We start from the raw sequence: 25,261 nt of genomic DNA on the forward strand, positions 1-25,261 counted from the left end.
CATTAATTTGAAAGTAAATAATTTATTATTAATATTTACTATTTATAAATTATTGTATATTTCAAATGGGATGTTTCATTCTAATAATAATTGATCTACTTTCAAATTAATAATATTTTTTTCATGGTACTGTGCACTCTGATAACATGTTTAATAATAATATAAAATTAGAGTTTATACTTTTACTAAATTTTATGTAATTTATGTTCAAGTTCTTTTGACTTATTTTAATTTAAAAAATTGAAACACTAATGGATACACACCGGATTTTTGAAATCCAGTCAAACTCTTAATTAGATTTTGAAATTCATGAAAAGCTTCATCCTATTGTTTCTTCCATCTAGACTATATTAAACATTTACAAACAAATATAACGAAACAAGAATAATTTATTGAGGAAGAGAGGAATAAGACTAAATTTAGTGCAGGAGTAGAGTATATATGAACAAAGCCGCCGAAGGAGACAGGGAGGTACCAATAGGTTTAGGTTAATAAAAAGTGAGTGATGGGATAATCATAGGAGAGAACAAAAAATTACCCTCGTTAGAAAGATAGTTTTTACACTAAGAGAAAGTTTGGAAGTGCATGGAGAAACCTTGAAGGTGCATAAAGAAGCCCCTATGTAAGTATATAGAAACCTTGCCCATTAATAAATTAGTTTCACCACAGTTTATATTAATAGTTTTTTTTTTTAATTTATTTTCTCACGTCACTTTAACTAATTTAGGAAAATAAGCTAAAATGATAACCTTTTATTTTCTATTACTTTTGTTGTTGCTAATTTATTTAAGACATCTTTTTACCTCAGATAATTAAATGTCATTTTATTTTATAAGTTATCATCTAATTTCATCAAACACTTTCAATTTTATAAGTTACTTTACAAGATCAATGTGTTTTTGACTGAACTTGTACGTTTATAAACATTTCACCTAGTTCATAAGGAGTTTTTAGTATAAGTAAATTTATTAGAGACAAAAAAAAAGGCAAGCATCAGAATTGCATACAACACTACCATGTTTGGCTTAACTGCAGCTGAGACATATGTTCTTCATAAATAATACACAGCCAGCTGATGTGGATATATAAAGCTGCTAAGGCATGGTTAACAACAAAATAAATTGTAAGTATAGTGTGTTTATTTCTTAACTTAGAGGCCAGTCTGCAAGGTGTAGGATTGTTATAACCCATTTCTAGAGTTAGGATTTCTTTTTTCTAGTTTTTTCCTAAATATGTCCTTAAAACGGAGAATTGTTGTATAAGAGGGATCCTTTCAAATCTTTTTTAGATATTAATGAAAAAATATTTAGTTTTTCTACATCTTCTACGATCTTCTATCAGAAGTTGTGAGTGAGTGAGTGAGTGAGTGGCATCGTGTGTGCAATGGAGTGAGGCATCTGTGTACCCGAGTGTGTGGAGATCAGAAAGAGATTAACAAGGATACGGTCAACAAAGCATCATCCTAAAAGATGAGATCAGAAATGTCATTTGCAAACACCATTTCACAAAAATGTAAATAAATAAAATAAACGTTTGTGAATGAAGTTGCTCAATGCAGGTTGTTCTTCAAGAAGTTAAGAGAGAGAAATGTCATCACCAAATTTACAGAGTACAGATTCAGAGCGTTAGGATTGATCAACTTATGCAATCATAACCTTAAGCATGATACAACAGTTAAATACTACGAATTCAACCTGCAAAAATACAAAAGAGCACAAGAAACTATCACCACACACATCGATATGTGACATGCATCTGGGTGATTTCACCACTATAGGTAACTTTAACTACTTGGCCCCTCTCAAGTCCATAATATCGTGCAATTGCATCACTCTTTAGCATGCGGGGAAGCTGAAAACACAAAAACTTAATATAAGAGTGCTTGTCTTGGAATATGAAATTTTACATTCATGCAAAAGTTATACTATGATATGTTCTCAACTATTATTATCACGCAATTTCGTCAATCGGTAGCGCATGGAGAAGCTAAGAACTAGAAAACTTAACATTTATGTTCGACTATGAAAATAACACAGAATTTAAGATCCATAGAATAGAATACAATTTGTATATGTTTTATAGAAGAATGAATACAAATATCAGTATTTCATATGGCTAAGCACATTTAATCATAACAAACATGTTTCCATCATTTCAAGAATAAAACTTATATACTATTTTCTGACCTTTGGTTCATTAAATTCATTTTATTTCCTTTTATCATTTATTTTGGCAACGGACTTCTTCAGATCTTTTGATTCCATACGCAGAGGTCAGACACACATCAGCCCTGTCTAAAATGTTCTTGCTGTATCATGAACTTGCAGGGATATCTTAGATAAGTCCTTAAAGATTGAGCAGATCTTAGCACAACACCCTTTCTAAATGCAATGGAGTTTACAACTCAAGGTCATGCATTGGTTTTCACAATTACCGTGACAGAAAGTTTCCATGTTTATCTATATTTGTATTTACTAGAACATGATTAAGTACAACATTATAGCAGGCCACACTACTTGAGAAACCACATCAAAGTAGCACATATCTAGGCATCAATTGAGTCAATTATCAAAGTGTAAAAGTTTAGTTACATATTTCAATGTGAAACCAATGTGATCTCCAACAGAAATTGGTTTCATTGGGTAATGTCAAAATGCAACTTCGTTTTATCTACACATGACTCAATCTAAACTGCACAAGTTCACTGAAGATGCACCATAGAAAAATTAATAACTTAAATAGAAGGGTCCATATCCAGGGCATAGACAATTCAGAAAGACGAGGTTCGTGTCTGAGATAGGCTTTTTCAAATTGTATCAACTGACCTGCTTTTCTTCTATATTGAACTTCTTCAGGAGATTTTTCTTCTGCCTATCAGTCAGCACCTGATGCTTTGGCTTCAACACATGCTTTGTAATATTAACAAGCAAATCTGTGATCTGAACAGCAAGGAAAAAAGATTTACATGGGTTTTTGGGCAAGAAACGAAGTTTTTGTCAGCACAGATAAGAAAATCAGTCAATAAGTTTCATATTAGAGAAAAATGAAATAACAGAGACATCTTTCATGTTATAGGTATTATTCAAAAAATAACTTGGTTATAACAAGTGCAAGTGCTTGGTGGATCACAACTGAAGCAAATATGGGTACAAAGTGAAGCCATTCAGGATGAGATGCCATAGTTACTCAAAATTTGCAAGCATCACTAAACTCAATGTTGCCTCTAGCAAAAAATGGTATGCCAAAGGTAGACAAACTCCCAGTTTATGCATGACAGAATATCAAATATACTTGAAGACTGAACAAACAGGGACTTCAGTACATATATATTCATGCTTGACACACATGTGTTAAATGATCATAACAGTTTAAATAGCACAGCTTTCTATCACATTAAGAAATTTTTAAATGGAGAAGATTGTCTCGCTACATCTGCCATGTAATGATTGGACCTCTCCTACTAATGAACTAAGAAATAGAATCCTGAAGTTTCCAAGCTTCTAATCTGCCTTCAATTAGCCAAGTACTTATAACCTGTTCTCCAACATACTAACCACTTTTAAAACAATTTCTGACTTCAAAGAGTACAAGGAATTATTTTCACTTTCTTCATCTTTCACTTCCACAAAGGAACAATTTCCTGCTGAACCTTATTCTTTACCACTTACATTGTACTGGCCATTTTTAAGTTGCATCTTCATGAAACTATAGACGTGTACTCCAATACAGTATGAACATAGAAATGCAGAAAACGGTGAGAGTGACAAAATTATGACAACATATGAAGTTAGTAAAAAATAATCACGTGAGCACAATTTTTAATTATGAGATAGAATCAATCATTTGAAAGTTAGCATCAGTAAATAAATACTATCATTTATCTATTTATTATAGTACACAGTATTTCCATTTATGTTCATGTAAAATTCATAAAAGTAAAAGAATGTAGTTGAGAGTGTTCAGCTTTCAGAGTGTCCTAGTTAGATTGATAGCAAAAGCATAGGTGAGTTATGATTTGAGAGAAAGCCATGGTTTCTGGTTAAGGAAAAAGCTCTTAGCTTTCAATAAATCAACACGCTGCGAGAAACTGATAGATATCAAGAGAAAGGAGTGAAAATGGGGAGAGAATCAGAGAAACCTCCTGCTGTGAAAACATTAACTGAATGAACTTACTGAAATGTGATGGTTCAGCCACACTTAACAGTTAGGACTTATGCACAAAACTCAATTTACTATCAACTTAACAGCTAGAAAGGCTTTTTTGAAAGAGGGTCACAACCAGAGTCTTGGCAGCAAAGTTAAGGTTTTAGGGGTGTTCACAATCCAATCCCAGCCACAAATTATAGTTGTGCTAAGGTGGCTGCAATTTAAAACCTTGTCCAAAACAGTTAAACTGATAGCTGAGCATAACTGAAGTGAATATTAGTATTATTCAAACACCACGAAACATCTGACATAGGTTTGTTCAACATGGTAATCACAACTATTTTAAGTGCACAGAGGTCAATAAAGAAAATCCGTGTCAACCAATCCTGCTAGAAATACAACATGCAGTTTTATATTATCCACCTAAAGATAGAACAAATAAATCGAAAACCAATCTGTAGAACATTTATGAAAGACATTTGAGATAGAATCACAAACCTGGAAAATTTCAACCTTGAAGGGAAAAAGATCAACGGCTTTCAAGGCCTGGCTAGTAACATGATTCTCCACTATCAATATAAGACCACCCAAAGTGTCTCTATTAACAATCTGCCCCGCAATGTTCCGAATGGCAGTAACTTTCACAGAACCTGGCCCGCAGAAAATGACTAAAATCTGCAATCATCAAGAAACTGATTTTACTACAAATGCAACTGCTCAGTCATTTTCAGGTGTTACCGAGTCCGTCCCTAAACTTCGTTCTGACACAGATAAAAAGATAACTTTTTCTCTGTATACTCAAACATAATTTAAGAGTAGAAAAAAACACCAAGACAAACTCAATTTACAAAAAAAATTGGTAGGAAACATGTATTCACTTTCAGACTTAAACATCAAAACATAAATAACTTCATTAAATCAATAAGACCAACTTAACAAAATGAATTTAATCCAAAATCAATTTTGCTCCAAAAGTCCGGTCAGACAGGGTAAATCAAATGTGTCATGCAGATGAAAAAAAAAAGTGATCAAAAGAAAGAACCCAGAAGATATGACCATTCAGTAAACATTAGTAGATTCTTTACACCTATAAAGTAGTAAAAAACACATTGCCAGTATATAAAAATTGATTTTTTCAGTAGATTTCAGGGGAAGACATTGAAATTGAGGGAGAAAGATAAGAGGGGGCATGTTGGGTGGAGAAGAGATGAAGAAAAGGATACCCTTTTGGAAGGGTTGGTGGCGTGAGTGAGGGAGAGGCGGAGACGGTCAGGGTCAGGGGAATGACCATGCATGTGGCGGAATTGAGAGAGAGAAAGGTCGATTTCGCTGGAGGGAATGGAGTAGCCTCTGTCTCTGAGCATTTCCAAAGTGGTTCTGCGAGACAAGTAGTATCTGTGACTTTCAACGCTGCCATCATCGATGAACTTGCTCAAACACCCTTTCACTTCTTCTTGTTCTTCTCCTTCTCCTCCCACTCTCGCCAATTCGAACCCGTACTCAGCTGCCATCTCTCTCTTACTGTGAATCAAAGTCACTTCGGTTCAAATTTTTCTTTTTAATTCACTGCTGATTGCGAGCATTAAATTAAAACAGACATATTCATTTTCATATTTCAATTTTTTGATGAATCTATTTATGAGATAATAAAAATATGAAAATTTATATAAAAAAAAAACTTATATCAGTACCAGTATAACTTTTAAATGTACAGAATACTGTTGAAAGCCCATATATTATGTATTCACTTTTATTTCATGTAAGAGAAGACCCAACACAACATCTTCTCTTAATAAATTGTCATAAATTGTTCAACCACAATTCAATATACAAAATTATTAATTTTTTTTTGTCATATTGATGTGAAATTTTAGTATTAATATATTTTAAAAATATACATATTATAAATGCAATAATTCTGTCAATAAACTGTAATGGTTACAATAATAATAATAATAAGTAATATTATCATATTCCTTTTTTCAATATAATGTGATTTTGTCAGATAAATTTATATAAGAAAAGTAAGAATGTCAATCCACTGAATTGAACAATTGATGAGAATAATTGTATAATTAATTAAATAAAAATGTTATAAGATTAATATGGAGGTAATATATATATATATATATATATATATATATATATATATATATATATATATATATTAGATACAATACTAGGATATCCAAAAATGAAAAGATCTTGAAGTTGTTAATACTTTTATAAAGGACCTGGAAAAGAAAGATAAATTTCTTATTTATCAATAATATTCACAAAGAGGTATTAATTAATTAATTTAATGATCAATGAAGATATTATGTAAGTACGTGAAGTAGTTGAAAGTGGTAAAGAATATATTGGACATGAATTCCGTGAAAGATGATAAATGGATCATTATAAGATAACGGTATAATTACTTTAGATTTTATCTATATATGGAATTCATTATTTGTTATTTTAGGTTGCAGAAACAACTTTGTACTGATACCTTAAAATGGTCAAATAACTTTATGATTTATTTTACAAGTTTTTGACTTATCTTTACAATGATTTTTTTCCCATTCATATCTATTGTTATTTATTTTCTATTTGGATTTACATTTTCAAAGGATTGGAGTTTTTACTTCAAAAATTCCTAAAATTTGTTTACATAAATTGATATGCTAAATTGAAGGTTATTGGAATAAATTTTTTACTTTGAGAATCATTTGAATCTTAACATAAAGTTTGTAGCTTCTGAGGTTGGATCCAAGTAAAAGATTTATGATGAAAAATAAAAATGCCATTGTTGATGGAGCAAAGAAAAGAGGTTAAATGGAAAAGAAATAATGTTCTAGCTCAAATTATTGGTTTATGCGACCTAGTTCAAATAAAGTTTTGTATGGGATTACAAGAAAAGAAATCAGTGATACAAATTTTTTTAAGTTTTACATCTAAAAGTTACTAGGAAAATTAAAGAACAAAATTGAAAGAGTGTTAAAAGTCATATTTATTGGGATGATTATGTTGAATGAGTTTCAGCGTAGTTTGGTTATTAGAAAAAACAAAATTATATAACGAGGATATATATTAATTTTAAAGATTTAAATATAGTTAATTGATATGTTAATGTTGATAGTAAATTAAGTTTCTAATATGGATATTATAGATATAATCATTGTTATATATATATATATATATATATATATATATATATATATATATATATATATATATATATATATATAAAATATGGAAAGTGAGTACATAATTAAATCAAAAGTTTGTTTATAAGATAATGTATAATATATAGTTTTTTAAATATAAATTTATTAACTTATCTCTTAAAAAAGAGAAATGAATAAACTAATATACTGTGCACACATGTGCATATTATCTTCTATTTTCGTGAAATACAAAATTATTGTAGATAGATAATAACATCACAAATAAAACCTAAAAGATAAGCTTGATTTAAATCTTATAAATTTTAAATAAAAAAGAGAACATATAAACAATTTATATAATATCTATATAATTTTAACAAATCATGAAATAAAGGTTCTCACAGTCAAATCATATACAAAAAAAAAATTACATACATTTTGAAGATCAATGTATTAACTATTATTCTTAGCATTGCTCAATTACTCATGTTTCTCAAAAGCTATAGTTTTAATGTATACATAATTGCTTTCTTTTTCACTTTGCATAACAATAAATTCTATACCTCATGAGTTTGACTATTGTCGATTCTTTATATATGAACATCTATCAACTTTTACAACTAATTATTTTTATTTATATAATTTCAATAATTAGTAGAGATATAATAATCTCATTTTAGTCCTTATTATTAGTACACCCCATGTTGTATCACACATGGTCATTTCTATTCAATTAAAATAAAATAATACAACTATTTTCTCCTTCCACATCATTCATATTAAATTAAATCTTAAGCTTTCTTACTTGTAAATTATATTAGAAAGTGAGTTTTAAACCTAACTCAACCCCACAAAACCGGCTTGTAAGGTGAGGTTTGCATCTCACTTATATATTATAATTTAGCCTAATCTCTAGTCGATATGGGACTTCCAACAAATTATACACTCTCACTCATCGAGCCATTTACTCGCCTAAGTTCGTGCTTGCTGGCAGTGTACACTAGCCCATTTGTCAAGGTATTCACTCAATTCCAATTGAAACATACATAATTTTACTTATCAAATAGCTTTAGACAAGTGAAATCATATACAACCATTTCACAAAGATTAGTAAGGCATATAACTCAACTTACATATGAAATCATCAATTCCAATAAGGTAATGCATACATGAAATTTATCATTCTAAACATATTTCACAATCCAATTCACCATAATTCAAAATCACATAATTCACAATTCATTAGTACAATTAAAGTTTAAAACGAACTTCCCTTACTTGTTGTAGAAAACCTTTTTCTCTCATAGATGGTCCTAAGCTCTATATTTCACAAATGTTCTAAAAACATTAAAAAAAAAGCTTAGATTAATGATCCGAGCATGTCCTTAGAATTAAAATAGAACAAGATTCCTAAAGAATTTTCTAAGATCACATGCAAGATGAAGAATACTACATGCATATAGATCAAACCTTAACTTAAAAATAGGGCATAAATTGAACTTACTTTACTTGATAAATTGATTGGTTAGGTGTATTCCCCAAGGTATATGCTCTGATCTTGAAAGATATGAAAGATGAGGTTAGAAATTCATAGAGAAGATAGAAAAGTCATAAAGGAAAGGGTTCTAAAGAGACAAAGACTTTTATAAAATGAATTTATTTCTATTAGAATACTATTTATACATAACCTCATCTTATAAAACATATCTTTTACTCTTAACCATTTTCTAGATTCTTACATATTGTAGAAACTGCGCAGCGGAATGATTAGAGCGTAGCACAAAACCAATAAGGGGTGAATTGGTTCAAGTTAAAAATCACTTTACTTTGAACATATTTTTGCTTTTAAAAATTTCTTAGATAAAACTAAAATTCATGTGGTTCAAAAGCAAATAAGTAAAGTAGAGTAGGAAGAAGAAGAATTACACAAGTAATTTTAATACTAGTTCGAATCAAAAGATTCTACATCTAGTTGTTAATCTCTCTAAAAGAGAGATTAACTTTTCCACTAAATGTAAACAAAATTTACAAAATGATAACAAGAATAAGATTATAAAACATCTCTCTTAAGAGATAAGAGATGACTAACACTTTTCTTTGACACACAAAAAAAATGAAAAACTTGATTCTGCTTAGTAGAAAAACACCTCCAACTTAGATAATTCTATGTACTCTCCAAAAGTTTAAGTTGTTTTTATGAACTATAAAACATAGTATTTATAACCGAAGGTTTGAGCTATGTCAAAATCTAAACAGACAGCTCTCAACTGTTAGTGATAAACAATTATCTCAAGTGATAATCGACTATCTCAAGTGATAATCGATTATCTCAGGTTGTTAAAAAGAGTTTCATTTCGAGGATAATCGATTATCCCAAGTGATAATCGATTATTTGTAAACATTGATAATGCATGCTTTCGATGATAATTGATTATCCCGAATGATAATAGATTATTGTTGAACCAAAGTGTTTTCTTAATTTTGTCGTGATAATTGATTATCCTAAGTGATAATCGATTATTACCATAAGCATTCTATACTAAAAAGTAGATACAAGACTTCTTTAAGTTACAATTGAAAATCTAAAGCTATTACAATGAAATCTACAACAAAAAACTTTAACATAAACTCTTCGAGTCATATAATTTATTATTCAAGTCTGTAAGTGCATTATCATCAAAATCTCTCTAGGCTTCAATCCATCTTATTGGTAACAATATTGATATTGAGAATTTATAAATGATTAATCATTTAAGATTAAAAAATGTTACTAAACATAAATGAAAAATGAATTCATGTTTTTGTTATATAATGAAAGATCATCGATGTGCAATTATACTAGAATCCAAGTACCAAGAAGTGTTATCCTCTATACCAACACTTATGTAAGCCATCAACATCTTCAAAATCAAAAGTTTCTTCTTGAGCCAGATGAGCTTGTGATGGCCTTTTTGGTATGCTTTTGGCACTTTCTCCATCCCAAAAGTCCCGTGCAAAGTGACTAAACCTTTGATAGTTGTAACACTTGACTTTCTTCTTGTCAAACTTATTTTCTTTCCCTTCACCAGAACCTTGTTTTTGTCCTTTGTTCTTGGTAGTATCTCTGACTCATACTTCTTTTTCGATTTGGAGCCTTTCTTGAAGTTCTTCTTTGATTTTCCTCCAACTTGAAGAGTAGCTTGTTCTTGAACATGTCTCCACTCATTTATGCGGAACTCATGTGCTTCGAGTAAGTGTTGTAACTCTTCACCTCCATGGCGTTAAGATCTCTAGTCTCCTAAATTACAACCACCACATGATCAAATAGCGGAGGTAAAGTTCTTAAAATTTCATCTCACATGATCAAATAGAGGTAAAGTTCATAAAATTTCATCTAGAACATGTTGGTTTATCATGTTATCCTTGCAAGCCCTCGTGGCACTCACATGTTATATTTTATCAAAATATTGTAATATAGCTTCATTTTCATCCATAACCATAAACTCAAACTGTTTACATGAGGTTTGAAGTTTTACCTTTTTGTTTTTATCACTATTTAGGTCTTTATCAAAATCTTCCAAGCCTCCTTGATAATAGCAACTTTCGAGATTTTGTTGAAAACTTTTGCATTGACACATTGATAAATGATGAATCTTGCTTTGCTATCCATCTTTTGTTGTGTTATAATTTCTCTTCTTCAGCTACATTGTAAAATCCAAAAATGACTAGCATCTTAATGATTCCATCGAATCCTATCCTACCCTGCCTTCTTGACCAACTTGGGATGTCTTGCTATTTTCTTGTTCACAACAAGAGAGTGTCCCTCTCAATCTTGAAACACACCCTTACTATTTCACACACAACTCTTGGTCTTATTTGTGTAGGTATCAGAGGCTTTATAACAACACTAATATGCAATACTCATGTTTCAAAAAGTTTGCCCAACTTTGAATTATTTGTAACTCTAATACCATATAAAAATATATACTAGCCAGAAAATAAAAGAAAGAAGGCCACTCATCTCATTAATATGAAAGCTACATTATGACAATTTATATACAAAAGAAATATCAAAACAACTATTACACATAAAGAGAAATAACGGTAATATTTGAATTTTGCTTAATTCCTAACAAACTTTCTGTAAACTGGTTTAATAATTTATTTATTTATTTCAGTTAGAGGAGTAACTCAATGTACTTTTATATATAAGAACAAGAAATAATCCTAAGAAAATATTTTTAAACTTTTAATAATAGATTTGAAATGCTAAAATCATAATTTTAAAATTTAAAGCACTAAAGTTATATATTTTATTGTAAACGCTAAAACTGAATTGATCTCAAACTTCAAGATTAAAAACATAACTAAAATTAATTTTTTTTTCTTTGTTTCTGTCATTAATTAAATTTAACTCACTTTATAAATTCTAAAAATCAAAGTCTTGATTCGTATACTTTTTTCTTAAAATACAAACTTTAAGGCCTATTATATACATATATTTGGAAAAACTTGTAAATATGTGCATAAAAATTAAATATCTCAAACACTTTTTTTATTTTATTATTATATATATATATATTACCGACAAAAAAATCTAGTGATTCAGAAATTAAAATTTCTTTTAAGAAAATCATATAAAAATTATAAAAATATATTTTAACAGATCTATAATATAATGAGATTTCTATTTCCTGTACATAAATTGCATTTTTATTTTAGCTTTAATATTTTTTTAAATCACAATATAAAATATATAGTAAAGAAGATCAATAGAAAAAACTAGCTAATTCTTTTTCGTCTAAGTTAAAAATGCCATGTTATTGTATACACAGTTAATTTATAAACACTAAAATGTTTAACTTTATGATTTATTTTTTTATGATTACATATTTTAATACATGTATAATAAATACTATATTTGATCATCTCGTTTTGACATACTAAATAAAATTAAATAAAATAATAAATAATAAATTATATCTAAAAAGAAAATAAGACATAATAATAAAAATTCGAAAATATAGCCCTCATATTTCCACATTCTTAATAATTTTATTTCCTTTTGATAATTTTTACCCGTCTTAAACTTATCATCATTTGAAAAAGAAAGTCTTAGTATTTCAGAAATTACCACATATGCTTGCACAGTGTGATAAACAGTAAGAACTTCTAACATACAAGTTTTCTAGAAGTTTGCAATTCTTCCACTTTCATAACGGAGAGACTGTTAGAGTCACCGGGCTGTTACCACTTCATAATTATAATTGGGAATCACCTGCTCCATTGACTTTCATTCTAAAAGAAAAGTTGAGTGAGATTAACAAAATTACCATGGAGTATCTAGTTACCGACAACATGCGACAGTAAATAGTTGTCATTCACATCTTGGTTCTCCCAAAGAGACGCTGCCTTTGAATTCCTCTGCACCTCGTTGGGACCACCACTTCATGATTTATGGGTGCAGTCCATAGGCCCAAGCCCAGTAAGATACACTCATTCTTTTCTATTTTAAAAGTAAAACTTTTGGATTTAAGAAAAAACTCTTCCAAGTTCTACAGTGTAATAAAAAAGTTTCACATTTTATGTACACTTCTTGATAGGGAATTAGAATTTTCAATGGTTAACTCAATGAACAAACTTTGCTGTTATTTTCTACCAACGTCTTCTTTATACATTTGCATTCATTAATTTAATTGCGTTGTTGGAAAGTTTGTTTTTTTAAGAAAAGAGTGAGTAACAAGTTAAGTTTCTTTTACCAATAGGGTGAGAGTAAAGAATGACAATCCACTAATCAACCAAAGGAATCCAAGAAGTATGACAAAGTAGAAGAAAATATATTCAGAGGAATATTTCAAAAGATGAATCCAAAAGCTTTACTTTTCAATTAACAGTTAAATTTGTATTAAATAAATTATTATAACTTTATATTTTATTCTCTAAAATATTGTGTTTAACTTTTATCAATCCTTGTCATAGTGTGTTATTGTCTTCTCATTTCTTACTCCAATATCCGCTGAGAAGAGTGATTTTTACTTCAAAGTTAAATTTTAATGTTTTAAGAAAGTCATATGGTTTAAAATAATTTTGCATCAAAAAATAATTTTTTATTACAGTACAAGTTGCATTTGGGAAATATTTATTTATTGCAAAATTTATTATAGTATAATTTATATGCTTAAATTCTTATAAAGTTCAACTTGCCTCCTTCATAATTAGAAACACAAGGAATCTTTTCTTCTGCACACTTTTACCAAGAGCTGGTGTTTCTCTTTTTATGTGACAGACTTATACTTGTGCCAGGACATTTTCTTTACTCTAGGGAAAACATACTTACCTTTTGATCATGAAATCATATGTAGGTGAATTTTCACCAACATTCGTTAATCTTACATACGTGAGCAATGTCAGTCTCAGTCTCACAGGTGAACATTGATTGATTTACACATCATTAAGATGATCTTGTAAAGAACTTCATGCACATGATATGTGAAAAGGACAATGTCTCATACTATTTAAGATATACTTAAACACTGATGCTATGTAGCACTATTATGAAAGGGTGAATGTCACACTGTTGTAGTAAAAATGTCTAGTTATAGTTTCAAACAAGATATTTCAATAAGCTAGCTAATGTGCAGTAAATTATTTTCTCAGATTCATCAAAACAGAAGATCATTGTTCCAAACACAAACAATGCCGTGAACGTGAAGATTGTACTATTGCAGCAAGATGGGTCAGTCTTATGAAATCAACCCTGTGGTAAAATAGCCTATTTTAGCTGAAACTGACAAAGCACAAACACTGAGAGACAACTCCAAAACCAGTAACCCCCACATATTGCACCTTCTGTTTGTATCTGCTGAAAACCATGGGGCACAATTGTGGTGGTTCAACACCTTGTAGTTTGTTCTGCCATTTTCACTGTTGAGAACAGTGACCTTCTACTTGCTAGCTTCCTTGATAATTGCATATTATGCCATAAAAAAACAAAAACAAGCAACGCAGCTTCATAGATAAGACACTTGAAATTAGAAATTAAGCATGTACTCATAACCTTGTCAGTTTTATTTTCTGCTGTTCAGAGGGTAATGAACACTAATAAAGCAAAGTCTGACATAAAACAAATAACAACTGGGAGTACTGACTAAAAACAAAGGACGAAACTTAAAGGTGCATTCTTGGTGGTTGTCAATTCCACCCCAATGAACGAACAAACGCAGCACCAACATGATCAACTTGGGTATGCTTGTGATCAAGAATTGCTTTTCTGTGTAGAACATATGCTGAGAGAGTTCAACATCTTAAAAAATGGATTTTGATACAAAAATAGTCTCGGTGAATCTGATATACCTGATTCACAGGACTAATTGCCATCAATCATGTACAGCAACCTGGGCATCTTATCAAGCCATTCTCATTGCAATCAGGACACCTTCTCAACCCTCCTTCTTGATGTTCAAACACCTTCCTGCTACCATTGCAATTGGGGCATGGAACAAACCTGGCATCACCACAGTTGTCACAGACAAAGCCAGGCTCCTGGGTGGGGAATCCTTCCAACAGCCTTGCTAATTCTCCAGACTCATTCATATGCTTCATCTCATCAGCATTTCCCACATATTTCCCTCTGATAAAGACCTGAGGCAAGGTCACTGCCTTGCCACCAAGAGCATCCTGCAACTCCTTCCTATAGGATGAATCCATTGAGATGTCCCTCTCATCAACCGCAACTCTGAAGCCCCTCAGAATCATCCTAACTGAACAACAATCCTCATAGGTCTTCCGGATCCCTCTCAAACTAGTACAATAAAGCACTATTCTGTCCTCAGTGCCAGGCAAACGGCACAAATTATTCTTACAAAATGAAAAAGAAGGAGAAAATACCAAAGGGCTAGACCCCATTGACCTGATATCTCTAGGTAGAGTGTTTCTACCAAGTTGCCTCGATGATAATGCTCTCCTGTAACTCCAAGCCACACTTGGATCCAACTTAGCAAGCAATGCTTCCTCAGATAAATGCTGCCAAAGTGGCTTCTTGGTTGATGCTGGAGAGGAAGAGTTTTCCGTTACTGTTTGTGAAGTTTTCAGTGACTCAAAGGAATCAAGAAGTTTCTTCCTTGCAGACCCATCAAATGTTGTGTACCTGCATGAACTTGGCTTGTCTAAAGTAGAAGTGTTAGGAGGCTTCATAACTCCTTCTTGTCGCTCCTCTTCTTCTTCATCCAAGCCATCCATGAGTTCCCAAGTGTTGATGACCGAGTCTGGGGAGAGTGAGTGTTCTATCTCAGTTTGGTTTGAGGTTTTGGTGAGGTGGGGTTGGTTTTTTGGGGTAAAGTTGGGGTCTTTTTGGTCAATGAGAAGAAGGGAGCCATAGGTGGTGGAGGTGAGGGAGACAAGGTGGTGTGTGTCGCCCTTTTTGATGGGAGGGTGATGGACAAGAGGCATTGGGAGAGAAAGGGCTCTTCTTCTAACCGGGGGTGAAGAATTGTTGGAGTTAACGTGTGAAGCAGAAGAGGAAGAGAAAGAAGAAGAAGCAAGAGAAGCAGAAGGAGAGGGATCCTGATCTGGATTACTGTTGGCCACTATGGTGATGGTTCTTGAGGCTGAGCAACCCATGATTTCACAACGAACAAGGTGACGTGCCTTCCTTGCCTTTGCTTAATTGGTCTGCTTCCTCTCTCAAAAAAACACTTTCTATTTTTTCCTTCCCTCCTCACTCCAAACTTTTTGGCTTGTAAAAGTCTTTTTTGGAAGACCTTTGTGAAATAATGATTGTCCTATAGTAGAGATAGAGAGAGAGAGTGTCTTTTGGAGGCTTAGATTAGATGCAAAGGAAGTACATAGGGGAGGTATACTGTGGTGAGAGGTGGTAGAACGGTGCTTTCAAGTAGGTTGGAGGGGGAAGTTGACGAGCATCAATGCTGTGTACAATTGGGAGCATCCGATAGCAGTTAGGACCATTGTTTTTAAATTACTGATAAAGAATTGGTGAGGGACCATTTGTTTTAAGGACATAAGAAAGTGGTAAAAAAAGGGACACTGATCATTGGAAGATTCCTCTGTGTAATTTTGTAGGGTATACATTTTCGTATCAAAGTACTAAAGTTAAACTCTTTTTAGTATTGTAATCTATTTTCACATGTAAAAACAGAGTATTTGACTTTCCAGAACATGGTTAAATTGGATCTCCCAACCTCCCTTCCCAGCTCCTGTTTTTCAAATGTAACATTAAATCTAGCAACATCTTTTTGTTCAGTTTGAAAGTTTTAATAATGTGCATCGTTATTTGCAACTACCCAGCATTTAAATTCCTTTGAATTGTTGCAGAAAAAAAGAGGAAAAAGCGAAACCGACAAATGAATGGAACTTGAATCATTGGATTTTAGTAAAGATTTGTTTCCCCTAGTTAATAATTTAAAAAAAAAAACGCTGGTTCTGGCTAAAGTTGTATGTTTCTTAGGAGGAAATAGACAAATATAATAAATAACCAGTGATGTAGTCTAAAAGAAAGAAAAATTACATTACTGTTGAGTGTAATCACAAATCTATTGTACCTTTTGATATTGGGTATACTTCGCTTGTTATATGAATATAGTAAAATCATGCTCAGGTCCCATGTGAAGTGCTACATATTTCTTAATTTAATGCATGAACGAGTCACTATCAAGTGAAGAGAATCATAAAATATTCATCGGTGCTTAAATAAACAAGCTGTATATTATTATATTCATCAGCAGTTATTTTCATAGGTAGAGAAGATTGATTTGGTTGGACACATCTAACTTCTGCTGCTGAAACAAAAAAAATAAAAAATCAAATTATAGAACTGATGATAGTGCTGGCAGTTAGAAGTTTCACCTTCAAAACCAATACATGATCACCAAGTCAATACAAGCAACCCAAAGGTTGGCCCGTTTAAAAGCTTAGGACCAAGGATTTCATAATCAGTCTTTTTCCTTTTCAACTTGAAGTTAATTTTTAATGAATTTCATGTTTTAAAACCAGGCCTGCTCAATTTTGTTTACTTTTAAATTTAGATAAAAAAAGTAAGAGTTCTTAATCTGTACAATTATTTATTTTTGAAATATTTTTGTTTTGATCGTATGTGATATTAAGATTGACAAAGTATGTCTATATATGATAGGAAGGTCGGTCATGTTTGATGACATAGCTAAAGTGGAATATGGACTAAAATAAACCCATTTAATGAATGAGGAGGGAATCATACATCTTTTATATGGATATATGAAAATGCATCACCAAAAAGAGAAAGAAGGGAGATGAAACAATGATGTTGATTTCTTCAGTAGCTAGAAAGGGGAGAAAATAGTTGAATGGTGATTGATACACAATCAGAAGATGCATGTCACTTATTTTCTGATACAAAAAAGGTGTGAAGGGAATAATGGAAAAAAAAAGAAAAAATATTTTCTACTTATTTTCATTTTCCTGGGAAAGGGTTTACCTTGTTGAGTGGTGGCAGCTATGAATGTGTCAAAGAATAGCTAAATTTGATGATAGATAAATGAGATAAAGGGATAAGATGATAACTGAGCCAGCTGTCATAATTAGTCATAACTATCAGTCAAAGTCCTTCTGCTTACACTTCTCATCCAATTAATAGTGAATGATAATAGTATTCATTAGCATGTAGGTTCCTTATTATAATCATCAACCATTAACATCATCAAAGCATATTGCTGGGTAAATCACATGTCATTTTAAAGGATTATTGGCTAGTTAATATCTAAATTGATGTTGTTATAAGTATTAACTGATAGAAAAAGTTAGTTAAAATATATGTTGCTACCTTTTTTCTAGACAGATCTAAAACGCTTGTTAGCCATAGATATTGTGTCATAAAGTGTAGAGGTACACCTTATGAAAAATGAAAGTTAAAATTGTGATAGAACATACATCAATGATTATAACCTGATACTACAATGTTTAAAGTAACAGGACATCCTTTGCACAAAGCAAATGCTTTTAGGCTAATGACAAAGTTGCTACCTGGCGTGGTAAGAAATGATGGAAGCAAACTGAAAAAATTTGAAGGAAATTGGCATTATTTCAACCTCAAAATAGATTGAAACAGACATTTCATAACTAAGGACCACATGGTAGCCAACCGGGGCAGGTGACACCGAGACCACAGGCCACAACTCCATTGTTCCCATGCGGCTCTTAGTTGCTAAAGTAGCTGTCTCATCTACTTTGTTGCTTTACTCATAACCCTTTTCAAATTTCGAAAGAAAGGTTCTAAAGTTACTACCTTCTTTGTATGGTCTAGAAAATGTTCAGCATGTGTTATTTGCCCGGTTATGTTAGTTGTCATCTGTAGTAGCTTTCAGATCACTAGTAAACTTCGAAAACAAAAGGGGGGACAGAGAAAATGCCTTTAGACTAGTATCTATCTACATTGTATTTCATCTCAGAGACATTAATACAAACCTTGCTGAAATTGAAGATTGATCTTTATGGTACACTAGCAGAACTTCTGTAAGCTAAAATAAAGTAGTGCTATTCTGCAAAAATAAATTGCTGGTACTCATGAGCTATTTTGGGAAATTAGCAAACCTCAATAGCAATCCTATTACATAGTAACACAACTAAATCCGTTAGGCATTCAGGATATGTCATGACACTGATGAACCTGAGCAGACATGGCAGAGTTCTTTCATAGATTCCAAACTATCTGGTAAAATTATTAACCTTGACAGAGCATGAGTTTTCAATGAGCCAATCTGGCAGAGCTATTAATTTTGACAGCCCTTAAATTGATGTTTGGACAACTACTCAAGATTGTCAAGGTATTCTGCTAAAAGTTAAATATGGTCCAGTTATTGACATGCAGTCTTTAAATTGAAAAGGGATCTTAATTGGTGCATGCTGTCAGACTGAAGGGCGAGATTATTACAATACACAATAGCAGAATATTGAAATGAATTTCCTACTCCTCCATACACATTTTAGAAAAGTTTATCTTGATGACAAAACGTGAGTGCATAATTTACTGACATTTCTAATGCTCCAATCTTCACAACCAATACAGCAGTAAGTAATTTTATCTCGCATTCCATTTGAATATGGAAAAGGGTTGTAATATTTTGAAATCCTAATACATTGCACCCCTTTTACTTTTTTACCTTTTGTCCTTAGTTTTTTTCTGATTTATTGCAGTTTGCTTTATGATACAGCAAAATTGCATATCGTCTTAGAGATTATACTCCATTTGTACAGTTTCAAAAAATAGACTACTGCGTCCTATCTATCCTTTCCCCTCTTAACACGTCATAGATTTGGGAGCGACTAAAGAAACAATATTGCAGCCATTGTAGGAGAAAATAAATAAAATTCTTCGAAATAATTAGTTACCTTCAAGTTTGGTCCTTTTCTGCTGTATTTAATATTATCTAGGGTATACAAACATGGCCTAACTAATGAAATGTGTATCAAATTACCAATAACAAAAGTCAGCAGAATGAACCACTTTATACATTTTGGTGAGAAGCACATCACATGGTAAAGTGGGCTGAACCACACCAAAGAAACAGAAAGAGCAATGACAAAGGTTCATGCTGCTTTCGATTTCATGTGGGCTTATATGCCTGAAAAGTTGAACCTCCTTTTCCTCCCCAAATTTTCAAAATACCTTTACCACATTCATTAGTTTCAATATCAGAAAAATTACGATTGGTTCTTGCACGTCTCATCTGTACTCTTGACTTTCTACGTGACAATGTTTGAGGATTTGTTCTGCTTTCTAAATAAGAAGTACAAAGCCAATCAAACAAGGGTACATTTGCAGAACATCCAGTCTATAACATTTTTCTTCATTTTCTTCTTGCAGTGTAATGTGGAACACAAGAAAAGCGGTTCTGCAAATTCAATTTCAAGTAACAATGAATGAAATGCAAATTTTTCTGATTTTCTTCTCCGAAGAATGAAATCCTACAAACTGCCTCGTTAAGTGGACCACCAGTTAAGCTTTAAAAACGAAAGAGAGGACACAAAATATCTTAAAGAGCGCTCTATTAGATTAACAACTTTATTGGATACTTTAAGAATAGTTCAACGTATCTCTACATTGTATGACTTTTAGTTTTGAAATTTCATGAAAAATAACAAATCTACCTCCCTAAATAATCAAACCTATTTAAGTTAAAAAGAAGCAAAAAGATCAGGGGGCTATATTTACCAACAGTCATCCAACAGAAATTTCTTTTACTTTACAAGAACTATATCTTTTGAGCAATATACATTTAGGAAAACTCAAAGAAGATATGTCATGAACAAATGATTTAATTTTTTAGATAATATGACAGTTATTACACAAAAATGTATATGAACATATATTGTGCCGAGCCAATGCTCCAACCTAGAGAGCAGACTATTCAGATAAACTTGTACTTCTATTTCTTAAATTCTGAAAGTGTTATATATCTCCTATTTCTTAAGAAGACACGTCAGTCGTGTCCTGCCAAACCAGAGCCAGTAATACCATATGGGGAGCAATTCATTCAAAAGTATCTCAACATATGAACAAGGAATTATTCTGTAGATTAATCTCCAGAAATACATTTCTTGTGGCATAGAAAACATGTAGTTCTATTCGTACACAGCCAGGTTTAGATCCACGACCAAAAACAAAGAAACTCAAAGATGAGCTTAAGAAATACAAATACCGGTCATTCTGTACAAAGGTTAAGGTTCATCTCAGGAAACGAGGCAATACACATACTACGACACATAATCCCTTCCCGCCCATCTCTCCTCGTACTTTCCAAATGAGTGGGTAGATGCAGGTATCCCAGTCAAGTGAAAGGGATCAGGTTTAATACCATATCTATGAGTGGTCTATGCTCAAGAATATCATCATGATTTTTCACAAAATCCGGTATTTCTATCTCTCCTTTCTTTATATCATCCCAGAGGTACTGAAGCCAGCTTACATACTTGATCTTCCAATATAATCTATACCAAGAACAAAGAGAACCAAAATCCAAATAGGATTAGTGTAACAAGTGATAGTGGGCCAACCAATGTATCAGACGAAAATCATAGATGTTGCAATACAACTATCACCCTACTTGCATTAGCTAAGTAAAATAAATAAATTTCAAATCACCTTTGCCAAAATATACAATAGGAATTTACATCGCTGGAGCTTTAATTTTTTTTTTCTTGAAAGCAAAGTATCCCCATAGCCAGAAACCATGAAACCAATCCCAAAGAGAGTAAAGTACAAATTAAGGTGCAACTCCTCTCTTCACACGTGCTGCTCTATTCACACAGCTAGGAATCAAACCCTTCTAATGCTTAAAGGCCTAAACTACTAGCACTTGAGCCACCCCTTGTGAGTCCTAGAGCTTTAATTTAATTATTAACTTTCTTTCTCTTCTCCATTTTTTTCTCATTGTTTGAGACATAGAGTTGTGTTCTTATCCTCCTAGACAAAGCCAAACAACCTCACGGGGGAGCAAACATCAGAAATACATATATAAAAGATTAAACGAAAACAATAGTGAAATTTACATGTAAAAGAAGAGCAAATAAGAAGGTGGATTAACAGGGTTATTGCATAACAAAATTGAAAAAATAAATATACAAAGCATTAATTTTGTTTTAATTTAATTGGAAACAAAGTAAATTGTGTTTAATATTTTCTTGCCATTTTTTTTTTTCAAAATCTTGTCAAAAATACAGTTTTTAAACTTTTCTTAGATTACAAATTTATTTTAGTAACAAATTTGTTATAACGAGTGAAATCATATATAAAAGATTGCTACAAAACAATGTTATGTTTCTGATTTTATTACAAACTTAATTCAGTTTTCTAATTTTTTATTTAGTTAAATTTATTCTTTTATTATTTTTTAGTTCAATTTAATCTTTTGTTCAAGATGAATAAGGAAGAACTGTCACAGGTTCAGGCCCGATTTTCTCTTCTTCCAAAACCCTAGGACACCAAAGGCTCCTCCTTCTTCCATCTCACGTAAGAGCAGCCTCTACCACTACAGCCACTGCAACATGACCGAGGTCACCGGCAATCTCGGCACCGCTGCTCTACCGCGCACCTTATCTCCCCAAATCGAGAAACTTTTCTCACTGCACATAAGCCAAATGCGAATTGGAGAAGACAGAGATACAATCTCCACCTTCGTTCGCCGTCACACCACCTGGTTTTTGGGTATTGTTCTGGTAGGTTATTTTTCGTGAATGCAGTGGAGCTGGAGAAAAGTAGGGCGTGTGAAGAAATGATGAGGTGTTGTGTTCTCTGTCTGCAGGTGAATGGTGTTGAGGAAGGAGGAAACAGTGATGTAGAGAAGATGAAATTAGACTGGTGTGGTGATGTTAAAATGGGGGTAATGACCGCAGGACCAAATTGAAACTTTTTAAAAAATATATTGAATGACTAAACTAAAAAAGAATAATAAGGATCAAACTAGATGACTAAATCACTCGTTAAGTATGGAACTGAGTTACAAATTCAGGATCTAACCTATGGAGAGATCATTAACAAACAAACAATGACCAATTAATACAGATAAACACAGGGAAGAGAAAGAGAGCACACCACCGCTTGGAGGGACCGCTGGTCCTCGTCGTCAATGTAGAGAAAGGGATGACGCCGCCGCTCGCTGGAGATGGGACTTCCTCATCGCCGGTGAAGAGAACGCCAAGATCATCACCGTGTGATCAATGGTCTGATGAGCCATTCTGGGATGGTTATATGGTTGTCTGACAGACTTATAATAAACATTCATTTTTACTTGTTCAAACATTTCATTTCTAGTCAAGACACCAACTTTATTTTATTTTTTCAAAATATATAATATATAATATCACTCTACTATCTCCTCTGTTCGAACTAACATGTTTTTAAAGCTGAATTTATTTAGTGTGAGAAGATGAAAAATCTGAATTAAAAAGCTGATAAGATATTAAGTTAATGAAATCAATTTTTTTTTTCTTAAATACACATTTTAGAATATCATGATTCATTAGTCAAGTCTTATTTTTTTTCTTCTAAAACTTAGCTCTTCTAAGTTCTTTACCTTTTTTCTACTAAATCTCTTCACTGAGCCGTTTGTTTTCCGATCAGGTGGTTCCCCAGTACTCACGGCGTAGAGGGCTTTGTTTTAAACCGATCACTTTCTTCGTTCTTCATTCCAACCAATAAGTAATTTCCTTTCCTCCTTCTCTGCTGTTTTAGAACCTAGAACATGCAGTTCTACTGGTTGCATGTATCTTGTTTCCCCTTTTCCACTCTGCTAAATCTTGAGCTCTAAGAGCCGTTTTAGTCACCAATGTGGTGGTTGTAGGATACTGTCTAGGTTCTTGCTGAGTTCGGCACTATTGAGTCGTTCTTGCTGAGTTCGGCACTATTGAGTCGTTCTTGTGAGCTGCGCTACTCAACTCTAAGGTAAGGGGAACTAGAATACTTCTTTAATTTTGTGGTATGATATGAATGTATGTTGAAATTTGACTCTGTATGTTGCTTCAGAATAGTATTTTTGGGTCTAATATGTATATGGTGTGGTTTATGCTGAAACTGAATTCTATGAAGTTGTGTTGTGATGTTTATAACTGTTTTGGATGAATCTTGATGTTGTAATTTGAGCATGATGGAAGTGCTTGGAGTGACAAATCTGTTATAGTTGAATTAAATGGAAAGTTAAGTGAAATTATAGTGTTTTAGGGCAAATTGGAGGAAGTGAGGTAGTGATTTTGAGCATGGGTGGTCTTGAGTGCAATTAGGATGTTTGGGTAGCTCAGATAAGTCAATTGTGACTTGTTAGGAACTTTAAATTGGCCAAAAACATGTTAAAAGTGGTATAACTAAAATTGGACCTCCAAGTTGTTGAAATTGGTGTTCTAGAGCAAGAACTGAGTCTTAAACCTTTTAGATTGATTGTAGGGATGTTTAAAATCAGTTAGATAAGTACAATCAGGGTTAAAACTCAAATTAGGGGCATTAGAAGTTAGGGAATTGGTCTAGAAATGGTAAGAGGGTGTTTGAGTGCATAATTCTGCAGAATTATGTGTTTTGCAGATTATGCAGTCTCGCTATGCGGATGGTTTCGCATAGCGAGACCCTGTAGAAGGGTGCTCACGGTTTAGTCATTCGCTGTGCGAAATGGTGCGTTGTGTGAATTACTAGAGAGTGTTGCTCTCTGCCTAGTAATTCGCATAGCGAATTTATTCGCTATGCGACTGGAGGAGTCTGGGGTTGCATTTTGGTTAATTCGCAAAGTGAAGGGGGCGCATAGCGAGTTGTCTTAGAGGGTTGGTCTCTGTCTGAGCTCTCGCATAGCGACTAGGGTGCGCTATGCGAGAGGCATGAGGTATGGCACCTCTGTGATTTAATTCGCAATCGAATAGTGTGTGTTGTGCGAAACGCTCTCAGTTTTGCTATGCGAAGGGGGGTGTTGTGCGAGACGTTCATGGTTTTATTCTCTATCTTCTCTTTTGTATTGTTTCACATAGAGTTGAATGTTGTATGGTTTGTGAAGTATGTGTTGGAGCAGATTGTATTGTATGATGGGATTCAAACATGTTGTATACTGTTAAAGTGAAATTGTATGTGATTCAAAGGTATGATTGGTGATTCAAAGTATGTGGTTTTAAAAGTATGGTAGATGGACGTAATTCCATGGATCTCAAAGGGAGGTTACATAGTGGTGCCCTATGTTACTGGACGTAATTTCATGGATCTCAAAGGGAGATTACATGGTGGTGCCCTATGTTATTGGACGTAATTCCATGATCTTTAAGGAGAAGATCCATGGTGGGTGCCCTTGGTATGTTTTAGAATGATTTGCATGAAAGCTCGGTCTTGAGGTTATCCTGAAACTACAATGGTTAATCATTCTCAAGTATAGAGGATTGAACCATGTCTTGAGTAATAGCAGGAGGTCTTAGTTTTGGGTACTTCCAATATGGCGCAAGGTGAGTGATAACGGACTAACCTCGTGAGTGTG

General features: G+C 32.7%; 2 protein-coding genes and 1 long non-coding RNA gene across 3 annotated transcripts; all 3 read right to left on the minus strand.

The window, feature by feature from the left end:
* Positions 1–1,543: 1,543 nt before the first annotated feature.
* LOC108327919 (DNA-directed RNA polymerase V subunit 5A) lies at positions 1,544–5,731 on the minus strand. Its single transcript, XM_017561649.2, has 4 exons — positions 5,370–5,731; positions 4,645–4,821; positions 2,826–2,939; positions 1,544–1,851 (listed from the first exon to the last, which is right to left on the minus strand). The coding sequence occupies exons 1-4, from the start codon at positions 5,655–5,657 to the stop codon at positions 1,726–1,728; spliced, it is 705 nt and encodes a 234-aa protein (XP_017417138.1). The 5' UTR covers positions 5,658–5,731; the 3' UTR covers positions 1,544–1,725.
* An 8,558-nt stretch (positions 5,732–14,289) lies between these two features.
* Positions 14,290–16,217, minus strand: LOC108327824 (uncharacterized protein At5g39865). Its single transcript, XM_052873705.1, has 2 exons — positions 14,628–16,217; positions 14,290–14,544 (listed from the first exon to the last, which is right to left on the minus strand). The coding sequence occupies exon 1, from the start codon at positions 15,891–15,893 to the stop codon at positions 14,655–14,657; it is 1,239 nt and encodes a 412-aa protein (XP_052729665.1). The 5' UTR covers positions 15,894–16,217; the 3' UTR covers positions 14,290–14,544; positions 14,628–14,654.
* Positions 16,218–20,792: 4,575 nt separating this feature from the next.
* On the minus strand, positions 20,793–23,100 carry LOC108328335 (uncharacterized). Its single transcript, XR_001832104.2, has 2 exons — positions 22,855–23,100; positions 20,793–21,251 (listed from the first exon to the last, which is right to left on the minus strand). It is a non-coding gene; the product is annotated as an uncharacterized LOC108328335 (long non-coding RNA).
* Positions 23,101–25,261: the final 2,161 nt, after the last annotated feature.

This window comes from Vigna angularis, chromosome 2 (genome assembly GCF_016808095.1).
Source record: "Vigna angularis cultivar LongXiaoDou No.4 chromosome 2, ASM1680809v1, whole genome shotgun sequence".
NCBI lineage: Eukaryota > Viridiplantae > Streptophyta > Magnoliopsida > Fabales > Fabaceae > Vigna > Vigna angularis.